The 27,879-nt window shown below is 47.4% G+C and overlaps 1 protein-coding gene across 5 annotated transcripts in view; it reads left to right on the forward strand.

Annotated features, from left to right (window-relative positions):
- Nucleotides 1-27,772, forward strand: part of osbpl10b (oxysterol binding protein-like 10b) — an 84,877-nt gene extending 57,105 nt beyond the window's left edge. For all 5 annotated transcript variants that reach the window (XM_023839035.2, XM_023839037.2, XM_023839036.2 and 2 more), the window contains 6 exons: nucleotides 8,757-8,903; nucleotides 11,416-11,863; nucleotides 18,705-18,891; nucleotides 20,501-20,683; nucleotides 24,512-24,665; nucleotides 25,129-27,772. In XM_023839035.2, the coding sequence (XP_023694803.1) occupies nucleotides 8,757-8,903; nucleotides 11,416-11,863; nucleotides 18,705-18,891; nucleotides 20,501-20,683; nucleotides 24,512-24,665; nucleotides 25,129-25,173 (1,164 nt within the window). In that variant the 3' untranslated portion in view covers nucleotides 25,174-27,772. The remainder of the gene's footprint in view (nucleotides 1-8,756; nucleotides 8,904-11,415; nucleotides 11,864-18,704; nucleotides 18,892-20,500; nucleotides 20,684-24,511; nucleotides 24,666-25,128) is intronic.
- Nucleotides 27,773-27,879: the final 107 nt, after the last annotated feature.

A 27,879-nucleotide genomic window follows, 5' to 3' on the forward strand; every position in this document is an offset into this window, starting at 1 on the left:
GAGAAAAGATATTTAAAACTTTCCATACCGATGGGAATTTAATAAACATGAACAGACAACACTTACAGTGGTTTTGCCTGTGCTGCTAGCCCAGCATCCAGTAAACGCCTGTGTGTTTTCTCTCGCGCAGAGCGCTTGTGCGGCTGTGTTATGCCGTCGAACTTTGCAACGTGTACAAACCACCTTTTTTTTGATAATTTGAACTACTCCAGTTATTACGCAGTAATATTGAAGAAGAATATTGAATGAACTGTAGTAAAAATAAATGTCATTTCATTTAAAATAAATACATTTAGAGATATGGTTTGCTGTGAGCCAGTACTGAGCGTACACGTTTACCTTTTTGTCCATGTTCTCCAACACAGCCATGTTATATGATCTGTTGTATTAATGCGTTGCACAACCAGACCATCGCTGTTGTCTGTGTGATGTCTGTGAATGACGTGCCCAGCTTGGCCAGGCCCTTGTATGTGGCTCTGTAAGTTTCTGAAGCTCCATCTTCTCATGACGACTCGGCAGCCTGGAACTGTCGCCGATGTCACCTCCCGATCCCACTGGGGGTCGAGGTCGGCCACCGATCACAGAAGGGGGGTTAATGGGATGAGGATGCGATGGGTGGGATTCTAAAGATGCCCTGACCTTCAAGGCTTTGTGGGATATGGGAGGTTGGTCCAGACAGACCTAGAGGAAGGAGTGACCTCAATTATCCATTTCTCTTGTTCCTTCACCTCCTTATTCTTATCCCCTCCCTCTTCCCTCATCTCCCGTCTCCTCTCCTCTGACAGTTTCCTCTTCCGTCCGTGCTGTCGGGGGCTGTACCTCTGTGAACTGCCCTCCCCTAACCCCCTGCTTTGTCTGTCACTCTCCTGCAGTCTGTCTGCCGGTCTCTTCCTCCCTCTGCTGAGTCAGTCGAGGAGCTTGGGTTAAGGGCAACTTTAACTTTCCGTAATCTGTTTCCTGCAGATCCTGGCAGTGGGAGAGCGGTGCCATTTTTTGTTAAAGTGTGTGCAGTTCCTTTAAGTTTGGGGTCCCCGACTCGAGCCGCTGGGGCGCGGTAGAGCTCAGTGCCGTGGAGGGTTGGGCTGCAGATGTCTTCTCAAAGCAGCAAAGGCTGAAGCAGGATGAATGTCGGAACAGCGGGTGATGTTTATCACCCAACTTCTGTGGCGTGCTCAAAAACAATGGCACCTCCAGGCAAATGGTAAAAGCATGATGAGATATGGGCTCCACGCCACAATCCTGAAGGAGCCTTGACTTCTGCTCGCAATGGGGAGTCGAGCAACAAAATGACGCTTTAGGTATTGGAGACCAAAACCTGTAATCAGTTTTATGCTTTGAAAACATGACATTACCGTTTTCTTACAACATTTTTCTCATTATCATTATATTTGTGCAAATCGTTGCTTAAGAAAGCTGAAAAGCTCAGTATTCGGGGCTGGTATCAGTTTCTCTTTAGTCAGGGGCCTTGTTATTAAATACATTTTTAGTCTGTGAACTGTGTATTGGACAGAGTTGGGTAATTCAGGTCCAGAGAGTAAAAGTCCAGACCAAGATTTTGTTTCAACCAACCAGTTGAGCATAAAGAGTCTCAGTCACAGAGTATTCAACTGATTGGTTGAAACAAAATCCCGGTCTGGACTTGTACTGTCTGTACCTGAATTACTCAATTGTGGTATTGGACCGCTAAGTTGGACAAAGTAATCCTGGGTTTCTGGCTTTAAATTTGCCATTTGTCATCCCGTAATTGGAAGAGCTGTTGTACCTTTAAGAAAAGAAAAAAACAGTTGCATGCACACCTACGTAAAAACATACACATGCACACGGGGGAACAGAGTTTCCTGCTTGTTAATGAAACCAACACCTGCAGCACTTGCAGGGTAGTTAGCATGTGTTTGGAAACTAATCCTCCTCTAAATATAGACACTCCCGCGGGCAGTGGGCTCCAGCGGCCCGTCCACAGCTGCAGCCAATCGAGCACTGAGGCACTGAGCTGTGTGTTTACACGGGTCTGTGGAAAGGTTACACAAGTGACGTTAGCAGGTCCACTACTTTTACCCAGTGCGCATCGCGCATACCTACACGCCTGCTACCTTTATCTAGAACGCACCGCTCAGACCTACACGCCTGCTACCTTTATCTAGAACGCACCGCTCAGACCTACACGCCTGCTGCCTTTATCTAGAACGCACCGCTCAGACCTACACGCCTGCTGCCTTTATCTAGAACGCACCGCTCAGACCTACACGCCTGCTGCCTTTATCTAGAACGCACCGCTCAGACCTACACGCCTGCTACCTTTATCTAGAACGCACCGCTCAGACCTACACGCCTGCTGCCTTTATCTAGAACGCACCGCTCAGACCTACACGCCTGCTGCCTTTATCTAGAACGCACCGCTCCGACCTACACGCCTGCTACCTTTATCTAGAACGCACCGCTCAGACCTACACGCCTGCTGCCTTTATCTAGAACGCACCGCTCAGACCTACACGCCTGCTGCCTTTATCTAGAACGCACCGCTCAGACCTACACGCCTGCTGCCTTTATCTAGAACGCACCGCTCAGACCTACACGCCTGCTACCTTTATCTAGAACGCACCGCTCAGACCTACACCCAGAGTGACCCGCACACACCTGCACGCCCGCTACCTTTACCCAGAGTGACCCGCACAGACCTACATGTCCACTACCTTTACCCAGAGTGACCCGCACACACCTACATGTCCACTACCTTTACCCAGAGTGACCCGCACACACCTGCACGCCCGCTACCTTTACCCAGAGTGACCCGCACAGACCTACATGTCCACTACCTTTACCCAGAGTGACCTGCACACACCTGCACGCCTGCTATCTTTACCCAGAGCGCATTGCACAGACCTACATGTCCACTACCTTTACCCAGAGTGACCCGCACACACCTACATGTCCACTACGTTTACCCAGAGTGACCCGCACACACCTACATGTCCACTACCTTTACCCAGAATGACCTGCTCACACCTGCACGCCCGCTATCTTTACCCAGAGTGACCCGCATAGACCTACATGTCCACTACCTTTACCCAGAATGACCTGCTCACACCTGCACGCCCGCTATCTTTACCCAGAGCGCACTGCACAGACCTACATGTCCACTACCTTTACCCCAGAGTGACCTGCGCACACCTGCACGCCCGCTATCTTTACCCAGAGCGCACTGCACAGACCTACATGTCCACTACCTTTACCCAGAGTGACCTGCGCACACCTGCACGTCCGCTGTATTTACCCAGAGCGCACTGCACAGACCTACATGTCCACTACCTTTACCCAGAGTGACCTGCGCACACCTGCACGTCCGCTGTATTTACCCAGAGCGCACTGCACAGACCTACATGTCCACTACCTTTACCCAGAGTGACCTGCGCACACCTGCACGTCCGCTATATTTACCCAGAGCGCACTGCACAGACCTACATGTCCACTACCTTTACCCAGAATGACCTGCTCACACCTGCACGCCCGCTATCTTTACCCAGAGCCCACTGAACAGACCTACATGTCCACTAACTTTACCCAGAGTGACCTGCGCACACCTGCACGCCCGCTATCTTTACCCAGAGCGCACTGCACAGACCTACATGTCCACTACCTTTACCCAGAGTGACCTGCGCACACCTGCACGTCCGCTATATTTACCCAGAGCGCACTGCACAGACCTACATGTCCACTACCTTTACCCAGAGTGACCCGCACACACCTGCACGCCCGCTGTCTTTACCCAGAGCGCACTGCACAGACCTACATGTCCACTATCTTTACCCAGAGCGCACTGCACAGACCTACATGTCCACTATCTTTACCCAGAATGACCTGCTCACACCTGCACGCCCGCTACCTTTACCCAGAGTGACCCGCACAGACCTACATGTCCACTACCTTTACCCAGAGTGACTTGCGCACACCTGCACGTCCGCTATATTTACCCAGAGCGCACTGCACAGACCTACATGTCCACTACCTTTACCCATAGTGACCCGCACACACCTGCACGCCCGCTGTCTTTACCCAGAGCGCACTGCACAGACCTACATGTCCATTACCTTTACCCAGAGTGACTTGCGCACACCTGCACGTCCGCTATATTTACCCAGAGCGCACTGCACAGACCTACATGTCCACTACCTTTACCCAGAGTGACCCGCATACACCTGCACGCCCGCTGTCTTTACCCAGAGCGCACTGCACAGACCTACATGTCCACTACCTTTACCCAGAGTGACTTGCGCACACCTGCACGTCCGCTATATTTACCCAGAGCGCACTGCACAGACCTACATGTCCACTACCTTTAACCAGAGTGACCCGCACGCCCGCTATCTTCACACACTGCACAGACCTACACACTCTCTTTACACAGATACATGTAGGGGGTTCAAATCCTACCTGCCCCCCAATCAAATTGCTCAGTAATGAAAGAGCCGGATTCTGTGGGGGAACCAGTAACACTTGCTGGGAGCTGTGGATAAAATAGTTAAAATGGTACTCTGAAAATTAATCTAACAACATGACATCAAATTAACCAAGCCAGGTAACAGGTTGTATTAGTTTTTTTTAATCTTTTCCCTGATGTCTAAAATCTAGTATCCTGACATCTGTATTACTACCCACAATTCTGGAAACCAGTAGGGGACTTGCACGATTTAAATGATTTAAGATTCAGAAGTTTTATTGTCACATGTAGTGACCCCTAGACCGCAGTTGATGATGTTGATGCTGAAAATGCGTTGACATCAATATGACCCCGGCTATGCAGAAAATAATGAATCACAAGAGAGGTGGGAAAAAGTGGTTAGTGACTGCAGGAGTTTTGACCTGAATTATTTGACAGTGTAGTAGTGTTAGTGTTAGTTGTTGGAGTGCAGTGTAAATGCTGAGGAATCTTATGACATTCGGCTAAAATCTGTTTATGAATCTCTGTTTATGGTCCTGCACTGGTAGGAAGTGTCTGTGCAGGGTGGCTGGAGTCCTGGACCGCTGCTGTTCTGGGCCACTTTTGTGACCCTTTGTGGGGCCTTATGGTCTGTGAGGATGCAGCACAGGGCTTCCCGTGGAGAACTCCAGGGCAGGTAGAATGAATCGTGCTTGAGCAACAGAACCTCCAGTTCAGGTGCGGTACTGGGAGAACATCTCCACATATGCAGTACGCATGTTGTTCCTGAAGGATGCAGTCACAAAAGTATGTGTCTCGCTGAACCTCCTGTGGAATCAGTCTTCCTCTGTGATCTTCTATTTTGTCACCCAATCACTGAACTTGGGCAGTGGGGGGGGGGGTCAGGATCCACTGTGTGTCATCCTCACTGGGTCACCCTCCCTCCCGTATTATATTCTTGCTCACATCTTCTCGGCCTCCCCAGTTGGATTGGGTTCGCCATGTTGGCCACGTTGCATCCTGTTGAACTGTTGCACCGATGTAAAGAAGCTTTTGATAGTCGCGTGTGATTAGTGAACAAACGGACTGAACAAACAATGGCAAGAAGATTATAAACAGACAAACAACGGCTCTGTTCAGAGCCACTCACTGACGGAGATGCATGGAGTGGCAGAGAAACATAAACATTTTCCTGTATTTGTTGGTCATTTTTATTCCTAAGTGACTTACAGGTCAGTGCAAATATATGGATAATAAATTTGGACAGCAGTGAGTGCTGAGACTCGGCATGCAATCGATAGCTTCATTAGGACTTTGTGCATGATATCTGCTTGTGTGAGAGAGTGAAATATAACTATGTAATAATAGCAGCAAAGCGTAATTGCACAGTGTACCAACACAACACTTTTAGGTGTGAGCTGAGAAGTGGAAAATCATCGGTGTGCTTCTGCTATGCAGCTGCAAACTTAATCTCGTTGAACCATCGACTCGAGCGTTTATCCTGCACACATGACTGTGTAAATGTTCAGGAATGCCCTGTACTTGCAGTTTGTCTTGTCCAGTTATCTGACTGTCCGTGTCTCTCTTGGGCTCATTAGTCAGGCAAGGTCTAAGAAAAAGTGGCCGAATCGTAAGGAGAGAGGAAGAGAGACCTCCCCGAAAAGAAGAAAAAAAATGAGGAGGAGAGTGCAGGCCTGCCTGGGGGAAGGGGGCATCCCAGAGGCAGGGCTGCGTGGGGGGCAGGGCTCTGTTTGTGCGTGCGTGAGAGGCAGGGCTGCAGAGGGGGCGGGGCTCTGTTCGCGTGCACGTGAGGAGAGGCAGGGTTGCGGGGGGGCGGGGCTCTGTTTGCGCATGAGAGGCAGGGCCGCGGAGGGGGCGGGGCTCTGTTTGCGCATTAGAGGCATGGCCGCAGAGGGGTGGGACTCTGTTTGTGCGTGCGTGAGGAGAGGCAGGGCCGCGGGGGGGGGCGGGGCTCTGTTTGTGCGTGAGAGGCAGGGCCGTGGAAGGGGACGGGACTCTGTTTGCATGTGCGTGAGGAGAGGCAGGTCTGCAGAGGGGGTGGGGCTCTGTGTGTGTGAGAGGCAGGGCCATGGAGGGGGCGGGGCTCTGTGTGTGCGTGCATGAGGAGAGGCAGGGCCGCAGGGGGGGCGGGGCTCTGTTTGCGCGTGAGAGGCAGGGCCGCGGAGGGGGCGGGACTCTGTTTGCACGTGCGTGAGGAGAGGCAGGGCCACAGTGGGGGCTGAGCTCTGTGTGTGCGTGAGAGGCAGGGCCGTGGAGGGGGCGGGGCTCTGTTTGTGCGTGCGTGAGGAGAGGCAGGGCCACAGTGGGGGCTGGGCTCTGTGTGTGCGTGAGAGGCAGGGCCGCGGAGGGGGCTGGGCTCTGTTTGTGCGTGCATAAGGAGAGGCAGGCTCATGCTGCACTCTTTACCTTGGCATACTCCGGTTTTCTCTAAATATTTGGGCAGCTCTTCTGTCAGACTTTGGGACAACTGTGTGATTCTCAGGGGAGACGTGACGTACACTGACTGCCCCCGTTTGTGTTTGGGCATCTGCCCGTGTGTCTCTGCGATTAGCAGGAGATCCTCCCAAAGCCACTCACCATCAGACCCTTCACTGGATGGTGGGATAGAAGGAGAGATGGTGGGGAGGGGATGATACAGGAGGGAAGGAGGGAGGCAGTAAAGAGGGAGGAGATGGAGAGAGCAGTGGTGAAGTTCCTGCTCTCTCTCTCTCTCTCCCTCCCTCCCTCCGTCTATGCCTGCATCCTGGTTGTGGACTGCCTCTTGCACGGCACATGTGGCATGAGCTTCCTCACGCTGCCAGCCATTACGGGGCAGCTGGATACGGGATTCACGGTCGGACTGATTGGGCTCCAACAGGGAGGTCTATGGTTCCAGGCTGGAGGACGACTCTGAGATGAACGTAAGTGTCCTCCTGGTGTGTGAAAGGCTGTTTCTGACACTCTGGGCCTGGGTTCTGTTGAGTAGCGGTGTTCAGTCCCTTCCTGCATTGCTGGAATCAACCTCACCGTCCACAGGCAACGGCCCCAAGAAGCAGGAAGTCTCTTGTTCCGAATGAAACCCCTGGCTTGGAGACGAGAGGCCTATCATCATCGTCGCTGTTGCCGTCCACTGCATGTTCTCCCAGCAGGGCGGCGCCGCGCTCTCTGCAGTTTCAACTTAAAGCCTGAATTTCTGAGGAAATTTCTTTGGTGACTAAAAAAATGAGGAATGTGTGTCCATGCAGATAAGAGGCTGCCCTGCTTTTGACCAATGAAATATTTAGGATGATTTGGTGTGATTCTCGGGGGAGGCGTGACGTACACAAGAGCGTGTGTGAACTTCTGTGAATCCTTTTACATTTGTGCGCTCAGCAATGAAGGGGACAGAAACTGCGATAACTTAGAGTATGTGTGTTTATGGTGTGTCTAGTTTATTTGGAAATATAATTGAATGTTTACTTTATATTACTATTAAGGCCTGACACTTTGAGCATGTATTTGAGATTATGTGTCTTTGTATAAACATGTCTTGTGTATGTATAAATATGTATGTATAAAATATTTAGGGAGAAAATTCTGATCATCCCATCTGACTCAGGGAGGGCAGGGGGGTTGATTTAAAGCAATGTTTAAAGTGTTGCATTCTGGGTAGTGACATCACAGGGGCATGAAAGCATATGTCAGACTGACATATGAGAATCAAGACCGCCAAGGTTTCATGAGATGCTGTTTTAAGGCACCTTATCCATTTGGCGGGCGTGGATGTTGGTGATATAAATGATCATTCCACATACTGCCAAAAGAGAAAGATAACGAAAGCGGGCTGTGTTTTGGCAGAGCACAGTGAGAGAGGAGAGGCCATGTTTGCCTACACTGTGAGTTTGGCCCCTATCGCTCCAGGGGAAAGCAGCTGCTGTCGATGCCAACCACAACAGAATAGATTTTAATAAGCTCAGATTTTAAGGCTCAGATACCGTGTGATTTTACTCTGTTACTCTTAAAGCAGCTTTGTTCTGGTAGGGGGTGCTTTCTCACCCTGGATCCAGTCGTCCCTGAGGCAGCTGTCTCTCTTTAACAGTGCAACGTGTGTGTGTTTTTTTTACTGGTCTCCTATTGGCTGCTCCCCCAGTGATTGACAGCTCTCCCCATGCTCCGCCTTCCAGGGTGTTCGAAGCCTTTTTTCCTCATGTTGAGTCGGACCCAAAAATGAAATTTGAAATTCTAAATGATGTTTGTTTTTCCTGCCGCTGTCCCCATGACACTGGTGTGTTCAGCACCACGGCAGTTTCAGTGTGTAAAGTGGACAGGTATGTGTCACCCCTAAACATCCTTGTCACTGCAGTCACCCAGCCCGGAGACGGCCCATCCCGACGATGAGGTCACCGACACAGAGGACAATGAGGAGGAGGACTTGGGCGTCCTGGATGAGCAGCGCAGTGTCATCCTGCACCTCCTCTCCCAGCTCAAACTGGGCATGGACCTCACGCGGGTGAGTCTGCCCTCTGAGGCCTTGGTGTATCTGTGAGAGAATGAGTGTGAGCCCTGGGATAATCACAGAGCTGAGAGAGTGAGTGTGAGGCCTGGGATAATCACAGAGCTGAGAGAGTGAGTGTGAGCCCTGGGATAATCACAGAGCTGAGAGAGTGAGTGTGAGCCCTGGGATAATCACAGAGCTGAGAGAGTGAGTGTGAGCCCTGGGATAATCACAGAGCTGAGAGAGTGAGTGTGAGCCCTGGGATAATCACAGAGCTGAGAGAGTGAGTCTGAGCCCTGGGATAATCACAGAGCTGAGAAAGTGAGTCTGAGCCCTGGGATAATCACAGAGCTGAGAGAGTGCGTGTGAGCCCTGAGATAATCACAGAGCTGAGAGAGTGAGTGTGAGCCCTGGGATAATCACAGAGCTGAGAGAGTGAGTGTGAGCCCTGGGATAATCACAGAGCTGAGAGAGTGAGTGTGAGCCCTGAGATAATCACAGAACTGAGAGAGTGAGTGTGAGCCCTGAGATAATCACAGAGCTGAGAGAGTGAGTGTGAGCCCTGGGACAATCACAGAGTTGAGAGAGTGAGTGTGAGCCCTGGGATAATCACAGAGCTGAGAGAGTGAATGTGAGCCCTGGGATAATCACAGAACTGAGAGAGAGTGTGAGCCCTGAGATAATCACAGAGCTGAGAGAGTGAGTGTGAGCCCTGGGATAATCACAGAGCTGAGAGAGTGAGTGTGAGCCCTGGGATAATCACAGAACTGAGAGAGTGAGTGTGAGCCCTGGGATAATCACAGAACTGAGAGAGTGAGTGTGAGCCCTGGGATAATCACAGAGCTGAGAGAGTAAGTGTGAGCCCTGAGATAATCAGAAATCTGAGTTAGTGATTAACACAGACAGAGAGTGTCTGTCAGCTGTCTAAAAATATTAGTTTACTTCATGACTATATTTCTTCCCAGATATATTAGTCTTTCCAGAAAAAATAAGACCACAGAAATGACTTGGCTGCATATCGAGCTAGATTGTTTTTCTGGTTTTATTTCTCCAGATTTACTGTTTACTTCTTGAATATTACTTGTCACAGTTCTCTGCAGATGCTTTGAGAGATGATTTGTCAGAGTGATGAAAGGTCTTGAACTGTGACTCTTTTCTCTGTAAGAAGTGCTTTTCGGAATATGAATCTAAACATACCGTGTTTGAGAACTGCCAGCACAGCGGGAATAGCCTTACGGGGCCGACCAATACCACCACCTGTCAGTACATCAGCTCTTAAATTGAATCTGACCTCTGTAGCAGGTATAAAACTGCTACTTCGTGCAATTTTCACCTTCTGCGTCCACCGCTTGCTGGAGGTGTCTCTCTCCCCAGAGCCTGTATCCCAACGTCCTCTGCTTAGCTGCGTATTTGTGTGCCAGGCTGTCCCAGCTGGTCCAGGGACAGGCATGATCCTGGGATTGGTACGTGAGACAGACGTTTGTTTACATTGGTATCACCATGGATACACAGGCTTATTTTGGACGGAGTACATGACGGCCAAGGCTGCCTTTTGCTTTCCTTGTGACTCGCCAATGGCAGCCTGAGACGTCTGAGATTGGCAGAGGACAGGAAGCAAGCCATGCCGAGTTCAGGTGGCCGTCACCATGGGCCAGGTGGAGTTCAGGTGTTTGTCACGGGGTTGGCGCCTAAAGTCGAATAATTCGGAATCCCTTCTCCTGGTGCCCCGTCACCTCAGTCAGCTGCCTTTTAATTAGCGTGCAGCCAGGAGTTGTCGTTGAGACCTCGACGAACACTCCGCCAGTGATTCGAAGGCGGGGAACACACACAGCATTATAGCTCTGTCCTGCTGTAATTGAAGATTATTTATAGTCTCACTCTGGTGGAAGTGGGCAGCTGGTCAAAGGAGCATCTTCTCTGATTGAGAGTAAACATTAAGGACTCTCAGGCGTGCGGGAGGGAGTGAATACTGAATACCAATCCACTCCGAGTTCCCTCACAGATCTCTTTGATTAACCTGGGTAGTCATCAGTCTCACAGGAACATGATTTTTTATTTTTTTTGCTTTACTGAATAATGACTGTCAGCTATGTGTTCAATGCCAGTTTTTCTGCAAGTTCAGTCATTGTCCTAAAAGGTATGAGTGTTTTACCTTCATAAATTTTCGCTTTCTTGCCTGGATAGGTTAAGTAAGCCGGAATGCCAGGTTTATTGTGAACTGGGACATCCCTCAACCAATTCCAGCTGTATAAGCTCACAGCAAAAGGTACCATTCGAACCTCAAGGACGTGCGATCCAAATCTCCAGCTAAAGGAAATTGCCGAACTGTTGCCATGACTACCGTATATCTCCTCATCATCATCGTGGAGTCGGTCGGGCTCATTGTGCTGGGTTTAGGTTCATGATTAACGGTTCCGTTCAGGGCAGATTGACAGCTTGAGGGCCTCCTACCTGTTAACCTGGTGCATTTTAGCTGGATTTAGACTGTAGCTGTCATCACTCTCAAGCTCCCCTGTTTCCCCCGCAGGTGGTACTGCCCACCTTCATCCTGGAGAAGCGTTCCCTGCTGGAGATGTACGCCAACTTCATGGCCCACCCGGACATGTTCCTAGCCATCACGGCGGCCTGCAGTGCCGAGGAGCGCATGGTGCGCTTTGTGGAGTACTACCTGACCGCCTTCCACGAGGGCCGGCGAGGCGCCGTGGCCAAGAAGCCCTACAACCCTGTGCTGGGCGAGACCTTCCACTGCTCCTGGGAGGTGCCGCGGGAGCGTGTGCGCCCCCTGCAAGCCAGCCGGGACGCGGCCTCGTCTGACTGCTACCGCGTTCACTTCGTGGCCGAGCAGGTGTCCCACCACCCGCCTGTCTCGGGCTTCTACTGCGAGTGCCGGGAGCGCGGCATGTGCGTCAACGCCCACGTGTGGACCAAGAGCAAGTTCATGGGCATGTCCGTCGGGGTCTCCATGGTCGGAGAAGGTAGGGCAGGCTTCCTAGGGCATCTGGGGTGGGGGGTGTGTGGGGGGGCACCTTCAATTGCAAAGTATGTGACCTGAGAGGGCTGGACAATGCTGGACAAAGCTGGACAATGCACAAAATCTTCTGTTTATTAAAAAACAGAAGCCCTTACCCTCCCCCCACGTTTGGGGTTTAAATATGTGTTTTCTAATGCGTGTCGGCCCTCGAGAACCGGATTTAACCAGGCTGAAGCAGAAAAGTTAAATTAGCGGCTGTGACGGATGGGGCTGTCCCTGGCTGTGAGAGAGAGTTTCGGGAAACGCTAATCAGGACAGGGGGAAGAGGGTGGCGAGTCACGACAGCAAGGCCTGGATTAGGATGGGGGGGTAGCTTGTGACTCAGTGTTTGGTTGTTGGCGGGGGGATTGTGTGGCAGCTGTCTGCTAATAGCCAAAGGGGGTGTTGCAGTGCTGGACCCAGGTGCTAATGGTCCATCGCTGTGACCCAGCAGACAGATGGGGTGGGTCCCTCTGCGTGTCTTTGATGTTTCCTGTGGGGGGGGTCAATTTGTCTCAGCGGATCTCTTAACAAGCCGGGGCCCTCCCATATTTGAATTACCCCAGGAAATGAATCAGATTTTAAAAAGTCATCACTTTTGTTTTCCCACATTGCTGTTCAATGTGGCCCATAATTTTTGGGTAGCTAGTTAACATTTAAATTGGTGAGTGTCTAACTAGCTATCAGATGATGGGTAAACAGACTCTCTTCCCTGCGGAGGACAGTGTGATTTGCCTAATGGCCGTAACGACCCCTGAGATGTTTACCTGTTTTCCACCTAGCTGATCGTCAGCAGAGCTGTCTGCTTCGTTAGCCGTTAGCTGTCTGCTTCGTTAGCTGTCTGCTTCGTTAGCCGTTAGCTGTCTGCTTCGTTAGCCGTTAGCTGCCTGCTTCGTTCGCTGTTTTGTGGCGTTTCGCCTGCCGCAAAAATTGTCTCACGAGGTTGACTGCGTTTGTGAGTGGGAGCTAATTAGAAGATAGAATAAAGAATTTTTAAAGTCAAAATTTGTTTACATTGCTTTAAAACATTTAGCTTTATCTACAGTGACTCCCCTGATAATTAATAAGTGCAGCAGTCTCTAGATCTGGTTTGTTCCATCGCCCTGTTGAGATTTTTGCACTGAAAATAACTGTTTTGACGTCAAGCCTTTGAGGATTAGCTGGTGAAGAACCGGAAGAGCCGTCGGCCAGTGTTTGTACGTTAAGGTACATTTCTGGTGTGAAACGCTGAGGTGCCAGACCTGTGTCACTGTTAGAGACGCTGCTCTCGGCCGTCCGGTAAGTCAGCATGAGCGCCTTGGCGCGGATACGGGCCCTGCAAGGCCTGCATGGCCTCGGGCTGTGAGGCTGTCTTTCTGCGCAGGGGGGAGGCTTCACTGGGGGGCTCTGCACTGTCTGCAGGCCTGGTTATAATCGGTCCCCAGTGATTGATAATGAGGCTGGATGCGTGTGGCCGTGAGGCTTTCCGCTGTGCCCAATCCCCCCGACTAATCAAAGCCTTACGCAGAGATCTGTACGTCAACATCGGGCTTCAGTGGTGGAGTGATATTGTCAGCCATTTTAGCTGCTTTGGTATCAAAGATGTTCAGTGTGCCGTTTGTTTCGCCTGCTCCATGGGGGGGGGGGGGGGGACTGGCCGACTCTCGGCTCATTTTCCCAAAACCGGCTGGGTTTAGCTGAGGTGTGAGGAGCTTGTGTGGCACGTGTCTGAGACCTCACACCGGGAGTCAGGTAAATAGGGGGGGAAATGGGGGCTCCTGCTGGCCCCCCACACCCCAAAAGTAAGTGGGCACAGGCCAAAGGGACGCAGAGGCCTTTTCCAGAGTGCTTATTTCATGGATGCTTGAGTTTAGCGCGATTCTTTCCTATAATTAGCAAGATTCTTTTCTTTCCCACAATCGGGGGATGGACGGACAGACATATGATCAATCATATGATCAATCATTTCCTCAGGGGCCTGATGGATGCTGTTGGCTTTGTCTTCAAATAATTTAAGGGATACAGCACATGGATAATTATCGATAATTATCATGGATAAATGGAAAAAAATTAGATATATTTTCTCATACATGTTCTTTCTAAAATTAACATATTAACATCCATTTAAAAAGCTTCCCTCTGAGACTGATTTGTCATTATTTATGATCTAGTTTTGCTACTTTTTCATTAAAAAAGCAATGTTTCCACAACTGTCTTTAAGTTGGTTTCCCATAATTGCTGTTCTACTGTAACCTTGAACCAGGTTACTTATTCTCTACAAATGCATAAAATTACTGGTGATTTGCTATGTTGGTTACTGGTATCACTGTTTTGATTTAATTCATTTCGTTTGGCATAAATTACTCTTAATATTCAATGAGGGAATGTTGAAGCGCAGTCAGATTGATAGTTAATGGTTGATACAGCTGCTGTGAGTTGATGATGTCAGAATGAGAGCGATGAGGCTGTAATGACATCACACAGGCCTCACACTCATTCCCTCTCCTGATCTTGTGCCACAGGAAGCTGAAGCAGGCAGGTCAGTCGGATGGGATGAATTACAAATGGGCATCTTCATTCCCCTGTATGCCCCAGTCAAAAAATGTCTTTGAATGTTTGCATTCTCTAGAAGCAGCTGCAACTATTAGTTAGCACTGGCCTTTAACCAGTTTGCGTATGCTACATATACAGTGGTACCTCAGAACTCGAACTTAATCCGTTCAGAACTCCGGATCGAATCCTAAAAAGTTTGAGTACTGATCGAATTTTCCCCATAAGAAATAATGGAAAACCAATTAATTGGTTCCTGGCCCCAAAAAATTACACCTAAATATGTTTTTTTTAGCATTTAAACACAAAATGAACCGGATAAAACAAGAGGAGCATATACTGTACTAAACACATCTAAGCACATTTATCAAAACGGTAATTTGTAAAGTAAGAAAATAAATGTATCCAAACAATGTGTTCTGCCCCGATCGTCCGCTCTTTCCGTGTGCTACGCCCCCTCGTTAACCCCGTGTGGATTCCTCGTGTGATCAGCTGTTTCTGGTTGTTCTCATTATTCCTCTGTATTTAGTCTGTGTTTCAGTTTGTTTCCCCAGTCCGGTCATTGTATTGCATTGTATTAATGGTTTATTATTAATATTAAAATAATTAATAAGATCTTTATTTTTAAATGTATTTAAAAATACATTTAAAAATACATTATATAATAATTACTGTTACTGTCTATCATTGTCTAAATGTATTTTTACTGTCTAAATATATGTATTCAGCTAGTGTAAACATACAGGATGCTATCACAGTGAATGCGAGGCTGAGACTGAAGCTTTACCCTTTGTTTCCGCTGAGAGACGTGCCGCGTGACTCATTTCCCCGCGCGTGCAAGTTATCTTTAGTCGGCATCACGGTTTGACTTCTGAGATTCAGATCGAGTTCTAGGTAATTTTTTTTGGAACTGGTTAGTTCGACTGTTAAGAAATTCGAGTTCTAATGAGTTTGAGAACTGAGGTACCACTGAATTTACATACATTAGTTCTGTTTACACCCAGTTTTTTAGAGAGGAGATTCAGGTTAAATCTGGTCAAAATTCCATTTTGTACGGAGGCTATAGAGTAACCAGGGATTTGAGCTTGTACTGAAGATGAGGTGCATCTGGTCTATCAGTCTCTGTGTCTGCATGCCTGTTTATGTATGTCTGTGTGTCTGTCAGACAGGCCGCCCGCGGGCAAAAGACTGCTCATCGATTAGCTGCAGGACGCCCAAAGCCCAGATGTGTTTTTGCCAAATAGCTATTGACTGCAGCAAAACTGCTATTGATGGTGTTTTGTGTGTTGCTCAGTGGCAGTGTCCGTTTGAGCGTCGTGTGAAATCATGGGAGCCAAAAGAGCGTGCGTCATCGTTTTGTGTGTGGGGTAGCTCCGATAGATGGACTTTGCACCGAAAGACATCATTATCCTTTCTTATTACTTACACAACCCAAAAGCAGCCCTATCACTTAGTTTTAGTTGCACATGAAGTGACTGTATTCAGTCTTTATCTATTGTCTGTGCACGAAATGATAACGTTTTCCCCTTCTGAGAAATGGACCTAATGAACAAGCATTAGCCAGGTTTGAGATTCATGCTGATAAGAAAAAAGTCCAGATCTTGATTACTGTACCTCTGCATCCTCCCTCTGCTGAGTGAGGAGTTTCTGTGTTGATGGATAAGATCAGCTTCTTCACCTTGACCTAGAAAGTCTGACCTTCTTAATCTCCTTTCTTGTGTATTCCAGTTAAAATCGAACTCTTCTGTAATTTCTCAAATACAAAAGTACAAATACCCTTTCTTTTAATTAACATTTCATCACAAGAGGAAAAAAGCACTACATTCTACTATTACTTTCTAAGTTATTCCTGCTACAACATGTGATATCACACCTCAAACCTCTTTTAATGCAATTTGATGTATTAGTACCCAAGTTCAATACAATGTGGAATCACGTTTGTATTTGCGGGATTTTCAGTCGGAGAGAAAAGCACTGTGCAAACTACAATGGGATATGGTCTTGGCGAGAAACACTACTTGCATGCAAAAACAACTGTCCGAGTGAACGATAATGACGTCCGATTCGGGAACCAGACGTACTTTTGAACCCGTTCTTTTCAGTGAATTAGTTAAACCCGTTTTCAAATCTAAACAAATCAAACTTTTTGTACATTCACGCATTGCACAAGTCTTAGAATCTAAAACTTTAAAAATATGTGACAAAGACAGCAACGTTTTTAAATTCACTTCCATTTGCGTTTCGTAGACTGTCTGTAGCCATGTTACCTTCAATGCCCATCTGCATACCATAATCCATTGTGTTCCAGCTGCATGATGGCTGTGTCACACTACTTCTGAATAATTATGGCCAAAATAACACTTCATGAACCATTTGTTATATTTTCTGATGCCAATAGATAGTGCTCTCTGTTCAAAAAAGGACTCAACACATGCCCCAAAGTAAACCAAGAGCACCATCTACTGGGGTTAGAAAATACAGCAAATGGTTCATGAGGCGTTGTTTTGGCCATCAGTACTTCTGACTCTCGGTAATTGACAAGTTAATGAATTTTGCATGTTCGGGTGGAACAGTTAATAAACAATTCTTCTGAGACTCATAAGACCCATAGGAGATGTTTTTGATATAATTTATTCATATATTATTATTATTTCTTATTCTCTACAAATGCATAAAATTACTGGTAATTTACTATGTTGGTGACTGGTATCACTGTTTTAATTTAATTCATTTCGTTTGGCATAAGTTACTATGTTTTGCAGTTGCATTCGCCTAACTCAGGGGTCTCAAACTCCAGTCCTGGGGGGGCAGAGCCCTGTGTAGCTTAGTTCTTTCCCTGTTCCAACACAAGTGATTCAGCTCAAGAGCTGTGTGGCAATTAGCACAAGGAGTTGAATCAGGTGTGTTAAAAGAGGGGAAACATGCAGGGCTCCGGCCCCCCATGACTGGAGTTTGAGACCGCTGGCCTAACCCCTTTTTCCCCTTTGGATATGTGCATTTTTGTATGTGATTTTAGTGAATGTGAGCATTAGTTGCACTGTAGTAGGACTGATTGTATTAAAACAACCACATCACAGCCAGTAAAACAGTCAGTGACTTGAAGGGCTGAACATCACAGTGCAAGTTATTATCTTTTTAAATCTATGTGGCTATTTTATTTTAGGTTTTTGCACAGATTTTAATAACGTTACTGGCTGGGGGACGCCTGGCTGCATCCCCTCATATATATTCATGACCTTCACTGCCATTCAAGTCGCCCCCAATAAATGCCGCCCATTCCCAGGACTCCAGACAGTCACTGAATTAAAAGTATTGTGAGAATAATTTCTGGGTTTGTCGCAGCTCAGAAAAGAGCAACACAGCCTGTACCCCACTGATGTGGTATTTAAACACTATGTATTGAGAATTCAATTTGAGTTTTCAGTTCAGGAACAGCCAACTCTCTGGGTAATATTTTTATGCTGAGACCTCATCTTGTGATCCTGTTCTTTTAGCTCTATTTTAAAATGCTCCATGTTTTCATTGGTGCTTTTATTTATATCTATCTATCTATATATATATATATATATATATATATATATATATATATAAATTATTATTATTATTCTTTTTTTTCTGTGTATGTACATCATTATTTTCAGTTCTATGACGTGATGTGGTGGTAGGGGGGGCGTGGTCTCTGTACATGCAGGGGACAGTACTGGCCACCCCACCTCTCTTGCCCCCTCATCCCTCGGGGGCTGCGGGAACCTGCCCCGCAGTGAGACAGGCTTTGCTGTCGGAGCAGATAAGTAGGGCAGCTGTGTGTCGCTTCCCGGGGACAGACACGTCTTCTGCAGCCAGTTATTTGGTCATTTGCAGTGCCTGCTGGCCCATTCCCACCACAGAGCAGTCTAAGGATTAGTGCTGGAGGGCTGTGTGTTTCACTCCTGAAATCTGCTGAAATCAGAGCAGTAATAAAGACCTTGTCTATTTGTGGGAAATTGCACAGGAGCCCTTAATGTTTAACAGGAGAATGGTCTGCTGTTGCCATGGTTTTTCCCTGCTCCTATCCCCCCCCCCCCCCCCGCCTGCCTTTTGGGGATGCAGGGACGGGGTGTCTGTTCTCTTAGGCCTGATAGGAGCACAGGATGTGCTTAATGTTATCAATGGCAATCCATCACCTGAAATGTCAAGATATCCATGACAATAAAAGAAGCTTTTATTCTTGTAGGCAAACCAGAGTGTGAAGTAGTGATGTGCTGGGTAGGCCTTAACCTTTGACCTCTGACTTCCAGGAGTGCTCTACCTCTTGGAGCACGGCGAGGAGTACGTGTTCACGCTACCTTCAGCCTACGCCCGCTCCATCCTCACCGTGCCCTGGGTGGAGCTCGGAGGAAAGGTCTCTGTCGTCTGTGCCAAGAGCGGCTATTCTGCCTCCGTCACCTTCCACACCAAGCCCTTCTACGGAGGGAAAGTGCACAGGTAGCCCCCTGCAATGCTCCTCTGTGTGTGTGTGTGTGTGTGTATGGGGTGGGGGGCAGTTATGTATATATTACATTGTGGGGACTATTTTTGTGGGGACTATTTTATAACTCAATTTTATAAAAATCTGTGACAGCAATCGAAAAACTAAAAATGCCTAAAGCCTCATGTGTGTGTCTGTCTGTCTGTCTGTGTGGGTGGGTGGGCATGTATATATTACATTGTGGGGACTATTTTATAACTCAATTTTATAAAAATCTGTGACAGCAATCGAAAAACTAAAAATGCCTAAAGTCTCATGTGTGTGTCTGTCTGTCTGTGTGGGTGGGTGGGCATGTATATATTACATTGCGCAGACCTGATGTTCACATAACATGATAAAATCCTATTATTTTGACCTTGTGGGGACATTTTGTAGGTCTCCACAATATAAACCTCAATTTTATAAAAGTCTGTGTGTGTTTGAGCTCATGGGAGTAGATAACCAATCCCGATTCACAGGACTGAAAACTCTGCCATTTGAAAACTGGCCAAAGGCGAAGCCTGTCCTCTTATCCTTATTTATCATCTATCCAAACCAAAATCAAACCCTTAGCCACTGTCTGTGCCTTGAATATCGAGCCTGTTCAATAAACACCCTGGTTTACGTGGCCGTATTTGAAATGGGCAGGACTGCACTGTCTGTCTGCTTGTCCTCTTAAATTTTTATTATCTGATGCTTTTTGATACACTGCATTAGTGTTTAATCAGTTTCCGCAGGAGAACCTTTCAAGTTACATAAGAACTTACATAAGAACGTAAGTGCTTTAGCGGTGTTTCCGGAAAGGCACGGAAAGGCTTTTTTTCCTGAGCTGTAATCTTGGGTTTAATCATGGCTAAAGAGGAGCGCCTATGCTAATCTAGATCTAGAGGCTCTGTCCCCACCATTAATCCTTGTGATGTGATTGCTGTTAGTATCTCTTCATTAGCTTAATTTGCCAAATCTTTGTTTAGTTGTGGGTGGTTCCTCATATCCGTGTGCATGTTCTCCAAGTGTTTGCGTGGATTTCCTCCGGGTTCTCAGGTGAGGAAAGTACATGTTTCTGGACTGCAGAAGCCAATCAAAGCCCGGTTACAGATAAGTGGTAACACAAGATGGATAAATGGTTCTCTATCTGGCAGCTTGGCTGGAAACCTTCTGTTCATTAGTAGGGTCCCTTAACTAATCTGCTCTCCTGTTCTGAAAAGCTTAAACTCTGGGTGTTTCTTAATATGTGTACTTGACCATAGTTGTGCTCTTGTGTATCTGTTTTGTGTCATCTTCCATTGCCAAAGACCAGTTCCAATACTAAGAATACAAGTACACGAGAATGGTAAAAATCCCCGGATATCATTCTTGCCCTGCCCCAAATAACAAGTATGCATCGATTGCATCTTCACCAAACGAGACCAATCCCATGATTCATTGCACCCCAAGTTTGTTCTTAGAAGGCAATTTAGCAAGACCTGTCTTGCCAAGACCACAAGTATGATCTTTGCGTTCTTGGTATTGAGAAACACCCAGTGAGCTGTATCTCGTCTGACGTGGCTTGTATGCCAGCTGCTGATGGCTGACTCTACCCTTTGGCAGGGTAACAGCGGAAGTGAAGCACAATCCTACTAACACCATCATCTGCAAGGCCCAGGGTGAGTGGAACGGGATGCTGGAGTTCACCTACAGCAGCGGGGAGACCAAAGCTATCGACACCTCCAAACTGCCAGTCATCAAGAAGAAGATCCGTCCGCTGGAGAAGCAGGGCCAGCACGAGTCGAGGTGAGTGGGCGGAGCCAAGCCAGGGGCGGCCAGTGGCAGCGTGTCTCCAGGGTACTACGCAAGTAAGCTGAGTTTGTGTCTGTCTACTGATTATCTGTTGTGCATCTGAGTGTCTAACCATGGGGTCTGTAAAAGAATCTGCCTGCTGTGGCCTGCAGGTTGGATCTGCTCTTGGTCCCAAGGTGTGTGAGATACAGCAGCATTGGAACCCATTTATACGTCAGCAAAGCTCTGTGACCATGCGTCGGCTGCCTGTTTGTGCCACCGTCACCCCGATTTCCAGAGGAACGACCCCCAGAGAGACCCCAACACTGCTCTAAGGGCTGATTTATTCTCGACACTCACAACGCTTATGCACACGCATCATGGCCGCCACGCGGTTTCTGCGTTCATTCCGCATGCCGTAGGTGCACCTACGTGAGGAGTTACCGCGACATGTACGCGAGATGTAGTACCACCAAAAACTGGGGTGGCAGTATGGTCACCTTTCGTCACGGGACTATGTGTTTATATACAGTCTTTAGTATTAAAATAACCAGATTTTTTTAAGAACGAAAGGCCGGAAGAACTGTATATTTTCAGAGGCAAGAGAGAACATATTGCAAGCACTATTGTGTCCCTCTGTGTCCAGCGTTTTCAAGATTTAATGGCAGTTTAGGTTTCTAAAAAAGCAGCGTCATGCGTAAAATGGAACACTAACGTAAAATTCTGACTAGTCTACTTTCAAAAGCAAAGTTATTTTTCAGTACAGTTCCGGTATCTATAAATTTTGGTTATAAAATTTGCTGAGAGCTTGGGGTTTACGTTTCACTAGAACATTTATATTGTTATAGGAAACACTTCGCAAGCTGTGCGATTTCAATGAACGCACCTTTTCAGGATTATCTAGTGTCAGTGTCGTGCAGCCTAATCAGTGGTGGAGCTAGACTTTTATTTAAGGGAGGGGCAAAGGGTGAGCAAGGGTTTCTCAGAGGGGTCCATATAAATATGATAAATGAAGGAAAAAAATATTTTTCTCGTACACTCATAATAAACAATGAGTTTGTAAATGTTTGTTGAATAAACACAACAAATGTTTACAAAATCATAAAGACCAAACCTAATCTAATCCAGGACCAAACATGAACACAGACTGGATTAACCGCAGACTAAACCTAGACTAATTCATGACCAAACAAGAAGTAAAATTGCACCAATGACCAAACAAGAGCAGCGCACATGTAAATTTAAAGCTCAGAATGCAAAAAACAAATTCTCAAAAAGTAAATAAACAAATAAAACTGCATCTGAATTGTAAACAGCAAGGTTTATGAATATCACCAGAACTGATCTGCATTCCCCTGGTGGTATTTGCAAAAGTTTGAGAACCACTTAGTCAAATAAGGACATTTTGCAAAGCAAGGATACACTCAGGAGAGCGTAATTCTCCGATTATGATGGGAAGTAGCAATTGCCACCCCTGCCACCCCTTTGGCTCCGCCCCTGAGCCTAATTACGAAGTACTAACTTCTACGAGATATCTAACAACATACAATGCAACATGGGGTAGTAAAGTCATATGTGGCAGAGCCAAGTACGATGTGGAGCAGTGTTTAGAATGCAGAGAACACTGCAGCAGTGTTAAAAAAAAATAGCAACTCGGTCGCTGTGGAGGGAGTGAATCTACATCATTTTATGTCACAACCTCAAACACAACAAGCAAGACAAGAAACGAAGGAGCCAACCAAGATGGCTTTCTTGCACTGCCCCCTGGTGGACATAACCTATAATCCTCCAGATAGATGTAAACTATGCATGCAAGTACAGTCAGTACACTGCTTGCATCGTGTATGCGTTGCCTTGCGTGAAGTATATCACACAGCTCATAAGCCAGGCGTAACCTGTTGGTAAAACGATTGGTTAATAACAAATGGCATGTTGCTGGAGACCATAGGGTCTGTTTGTAGAGGCTGTGTAATTTCTCCCTTCCACCATCCACTAACAACCAGGACAGGTCAGATACTGACTGCCCCCCCACCCTGATCAGCAACTTCATTGGCCAGGCAAGCGACAGACCCAAACCAGTAGTATCTGTGGCCTGGTTGATGTTAGGTCCAATCGGCATAAGCCTAACCCCGAATATTTTACCCCTGATGCCAATCTTCCTTCAAAAAAAAAAAACACAAGCTCCCCCGTGCTGTTTCAATGTTCCACGATAATACTGTTAGAAAATAAATGGATCCCTTTGTAAAGGCATTTAACTTTAACGACTCTATAAATTGTGTTTATTATGTGATTCCCAATAAAGGAAAAAATTAAATAAACGAAGAGAAGCCCCAGGCAAACTTCGCTCCTGAGCTTTTCTATAGCTTTTCTATAGCTTTTCTATAGCTCCCCTGACCTGCGCTGTAATCCATGTTGCTCTTAATTTAGTTAACGGTGTCAAGAAATCGTTGTTTCGTGTTAGTTGTAGCATTAATTAGTCTAGACAATCATAATTAGTTCTGACACTCTTGTCTTGCCACCAGTGATGTGGAGGACAATCAGGGATACAATTAAAAGTGAAGGAAATAAATAGAGGCCACTTTTTGCCGTCCTGTTTAATAATTGACTTTGCAGGCCGTGGTCCTGGTGAATAAGGCTGGAGGAGAGGGGAGCTTATTCTGTTAAAGGGCTCTGTCACCTCACTCTGATCCCTGGACACTAGTGCTCTCTGGTACAGCTTTTTGGTGCAGTCACACTAATTACAAGTAAGAAACACTTTGAATTACAAATGGTGACTGACAGTAAATCAGCCCTCCTCATTTTAGTAAACAGTGAGGAAAGAGTATTTAATTAGGGATCCTGCCAGTCTTGCCTGATGACACATGACTGTGAAGAGCGTGTGTGTGTGTGTGTGTGTGTGTGTGTGTGGGGGGGGACCAAATGTTATTTTGACATTGTGGGGTTAACTTTTTCAGTTACCACAAGGGGAAACTCAATTCTGTGACAGCAGTCAAAGAACTGAAAATGCCGAAAGACTTTATGATTAAGGTTAGGGCTGGGTAGGCATTAAGGTCGTCATTGTTGGGATTAGGATTTTTCCCATAAAAGTGAGTGGAGAGTCCCCACAATGATATAAATACAAACGTGTGTGTGTGTGTGTGTGTGTAAGGGAGCTCAGCATAAGCAGGACATGGCCTGTTGACTGTGCATAACCATACAGGGCGGTAGCTGATGCACACCTGAACATTATCATCTGCACTGTGAAATTGCACACTGCTGCTATAGCCTTGCTTACAGTTTCCCTGCCTGCATTCCAGTGCTGTTTGTGCAGTGTGACATTATGGCAGTGATTATGGAGACCCCCTTTAACATGATGGGACTGTTCCGGTGCTGACTGTTATGTAATGAGCACTGATGTTTTATAACAGAGGATGTTTTTGACAGAATGGTGGCTGTTTGATTTTGATGTAATGATGTGATGACCTGACAGAGACCTCGACTGATGGAGGTTCTGTTTGGTTAAATGACAGAGGCTCTGATTGTCATGATGGAGACTGTGGGATGATGTGATGGAGGTTCTGTTTGGTTAAGTGACAGAGACTTATGATGTGGTGCAGGCTCTGATTGATGACGTGATGGAAGCTCTGATTGTCACAATGATGGTTCTGCAGATGTGATGGAGACTCTTTGATGACCAGTCAGAGTCTCTGTTTGGTGATGTGACGGAGGTTCTGACTGATGATGTGATGGAGACTCTTTGATGACCGGTCAGAGTCTCCGATGACAAGATGGAGGTTCTGACTGATGTTGTGATGGATCCTCCATCTGATAACGTGATGACATCACCAATGTGACCCATGACAGGCGGCTGTGGCGGCACGTGACAGCGGCGCTGAAGGATGGCAACATGGACAGCGCCACTGAACACAAGCGCCGACTGGAGGAGCGGCAGCGGACCGAGGAGCGGCAGAGGGCGGACGCCAGCACGCCATGGAAGCCCAAGCACTTCGTCAAAGAGGTGAGGATGCTGGCCTGTCTCTGAGGGCAGTGAGCTTGTGCAGGAGCCTCTTCTCCAGGTCTTTGGTGGACAGCCAAATGCGATTAAGCCATTACAAACCAGGAGCTGAACTACTTCATCAAGGTCTGGTTTGAGTTCCAGGATGTCCTGGTGCTTGGCTATACACACAGTATTCCTGGCCGAGCGCCAGGCCCCCCCAGGGAAATGCTCCACTGTGTCCACGTTTAGGCACTGAAGTGGTCAGAGCGAATCCGCTCTCCTGGTTGACAGTTCTTTTCTCCTTTGGAAATGAGGCTTCCGGCTCACACAACACAGGCGTTTGACTCGGACGCTAGGCGCCAAATTACATGTCAAAAATGATTTGATGTAATGCTGGAAGAATTAATAATTTGCCAACATGGGAAATACATTCAGTTTTTTTTTATTTTTCTCGGATTGACGTATCTGTTTGTCTCGTGTGCAGGGTGAGGGCTGGGTGTACCACAACCCTCTGTGGAAGGCGCACTGATGTGGCAGCTGTCTGTCTACCCCGCTCTACAAGTGGGGCGGGACCTTGGACTAAAGAGGAGGAGCCCAGAACACACCACCCCCCCCACCCCCCCTCCCCCCATTGGGTGGAAACCTGTGGAGGGCCCAGGGATGACACAGGGTATGTCCAGAAGGGACCCTACAGACTATTCAACACACACTGCTGGTGTGAGAGACTGCCAGACCGGGAAGGGGTGGGGCTCTGCCTCGTAGGCGGGATCATTGGTAGAGGTTTTTTAGTATTCATTGTAGAGTCTCTCTATTTTTCACAATTGCCTAGACCTTTTTTGCACACTAAAGTGAAGAGCCATCAGCATCTTGTGCACTATGTTAGCACCTCCCTTGGGAAATCTGTGTGGAGGTAGAAGTGAATGGTAGAAGAAGAAGGACGACAGCGTGTTGGATGAAGTCAGTGGAATGTACCCGGCAGGCTGGACATCCAGCCCAGCGTTCACCAGTCAGCCCATGCAGAACTCTGGCCTGCCATTGGAGCAAGATACGAAATTCCACCAATCCCCTCAGCTTGCTCAGTCACATGACCCAGCTGTGTCCTGCCAGTGGGATCTGACCTGTTAAAGTCAAAGGTCAGGACATATATCTAGAAGAGGAATAATGATCCTGATTAGGCCTGCCTGCTTTTACAGTGATCTCTCAAAAATCAGTTGATGTTGTCTGGATGCAGTAATAAATGAAACCCAACAGGACTGACTCAATGATCATGTAATAGTTTTGTCACTTGACAGGTGCATTGTGGGGCAGTAGTGGATGTAGCTGGTGCTCACTGGTCGGTGGTAACACAACAATCCATAATGCCCATAATCCAGTTTGGCCAGTTTGAAGTTAGTCTGCTTCCTTTCATTTGCTGTGGTCACCCTGGTCCAGGAGAGCCCCCTGGTGAAATTAACATGGAACTGCAGATTTTATGTCTGGAACATTGGAGACAGCTAGCAGGCTGAAATTGGAGCAGAATATGATTTTCAGTATTTAGGAAAAAGAATGTAATTCATTCATACATCTCTGAAATGTGTCCAAGTGTGTCCCTGGAAACAGGATCAAGTATATCAGCAGCAACCAGCTGAGAATGAGCTCACCAGGACGAGCCGTGATGTCTGTCACTCAGCGACGCACAAATGTAACAGCACACACATGGAAAACTGCTTTAGCATTACGATGCCTTGTTGTGTCAGAATGGTTTTCTTTTGTCTTACATTTGTCTGGTCTTCTCGCCGGAAGTTGTCCTCTTGTCCGCTCTGTGTCAGGCGCCGGGGTAAAGACGGCATTAAAACCCAAGAATCAGCGTGTCGCTGACTACCTGCTGCGTTCTGTGTTTTTGTTGAGTTTACGCTCTTCGGGGCCCAGGTTCAGACCATCATAACACCACAGCAGACCGCTACTCCGGATTTTCCAGCTCGCCAAAGTTTGCATGGAAAACCTGCGAAGAAGCCAGTTCCCTCTCTAGAGAGCATCCTTTGGCAGTCCTGGTCCCCTTCGTGAAATCATTCTTATCCTTTTATTGGCGTCTTGCTTGACGGGTGGTGTAATTAGCAGCAGGTAAGATACAACACCTTTTGGCTGACTCACGACAGGTTAGTTGATAGGGTGGTGCTAATTGTGTGACTGTTCATTGTCAGTAGGTCCCCCCCCGGACACAAAACAGAACTGGACTCTTCCGTTAAGGGACAGAATATTCTTGGCTTAGTCGCAGCAATAGATGCTTTACTATTTATTTTTTTGTTTTGGTGTCCAAAAGGGGATTATATCCGTGAAACCAAGCATCATGTAGCGCAGGCTGGGTGAGCCGGCCCGGCCCTGCTGCTGCCTGCAGGGGGCGACAGAGACCGAAATGTGGGAAGCCGGGCATGCGGGAGGTAGAGTTTCTGCATTAATCAGTTGCCATCTTGTTTGTCATCTCCCATGCAGGATCATCCACCCCCAAGCACTGTGTTTAAATCTGGTGTTTTATAAATTATAATTGCAGGCAAGGATCACTGATGTGTACAGATGTGTGTCACTGGAATTTTGTCTGTTTTTAATACTGAACACCTCAGTCATTCAGTAGTGATCTGATCCTTGTGGTCCTGCAGAGTCCCCGCTGAGAGGCCCAGTTGGGGAGGGGGGGGGGCACACGCCTGACATTCCTCCTGCCTTATCTCGGCACTTCCAGTGGAGGGGGCCAGCAGTACCCCGACGAGCCACAGGGAGTCAGGCCTCCCTGTCACACTACGGCCACTGATTGCTCCGGAACTGGTGCTGCCCCCTGATGGCAATGTTCTGTACGGCAGGCATTTCCTGTCCCCATAGATGTAAGTCTTTCCGGAGCAGGCCGGCCCTTCTAGCTGGGCGAAAGGTGAGCCTGAGCCAGGACTGAGATGTTCTGAATGTATGTACGTACCTAAGTATGTGTAGCACTTGTTTTAGTAGTACAACAGTGCAATGTATCCACAGCCAATGAGCTTGAAGCAGCCTCCCCCCAGGCGCCTGTGTAGAACCTATGCAACAGCTGACATGTAATGACGTAGTTCTGGGACAGAAGGGTGTTTACGCAGTTGTTTTTGTTTAAATAAAGACACCACACTGATCGCCGTGTCTGCTCATCCTTGCTTACTGCCGGTTCATGTCTAGTCTTTTTCTCTGGATATTTTCTCCCGCCATGCAGTTTTCAGGCATTAATGGGGCCCAGTAGCTC

Source organism: Paramormyrops kingsleyae, chromosome 9 (genome assembly GCF_048594095.1).
Source record: "Paramormyrops kingsleyae isolate MSU_618 chromosome 9, PKINGS_0.4, whole genome shotgun sequence".
In the NCBI taxonomy this organism is placed as follows: Eukaryota; Metazoa; Chordata; class Actinopteri; order Osteoglossiformes; family Mormyridae; genus Paramormyrops; species Paramormyrops kingsleyae.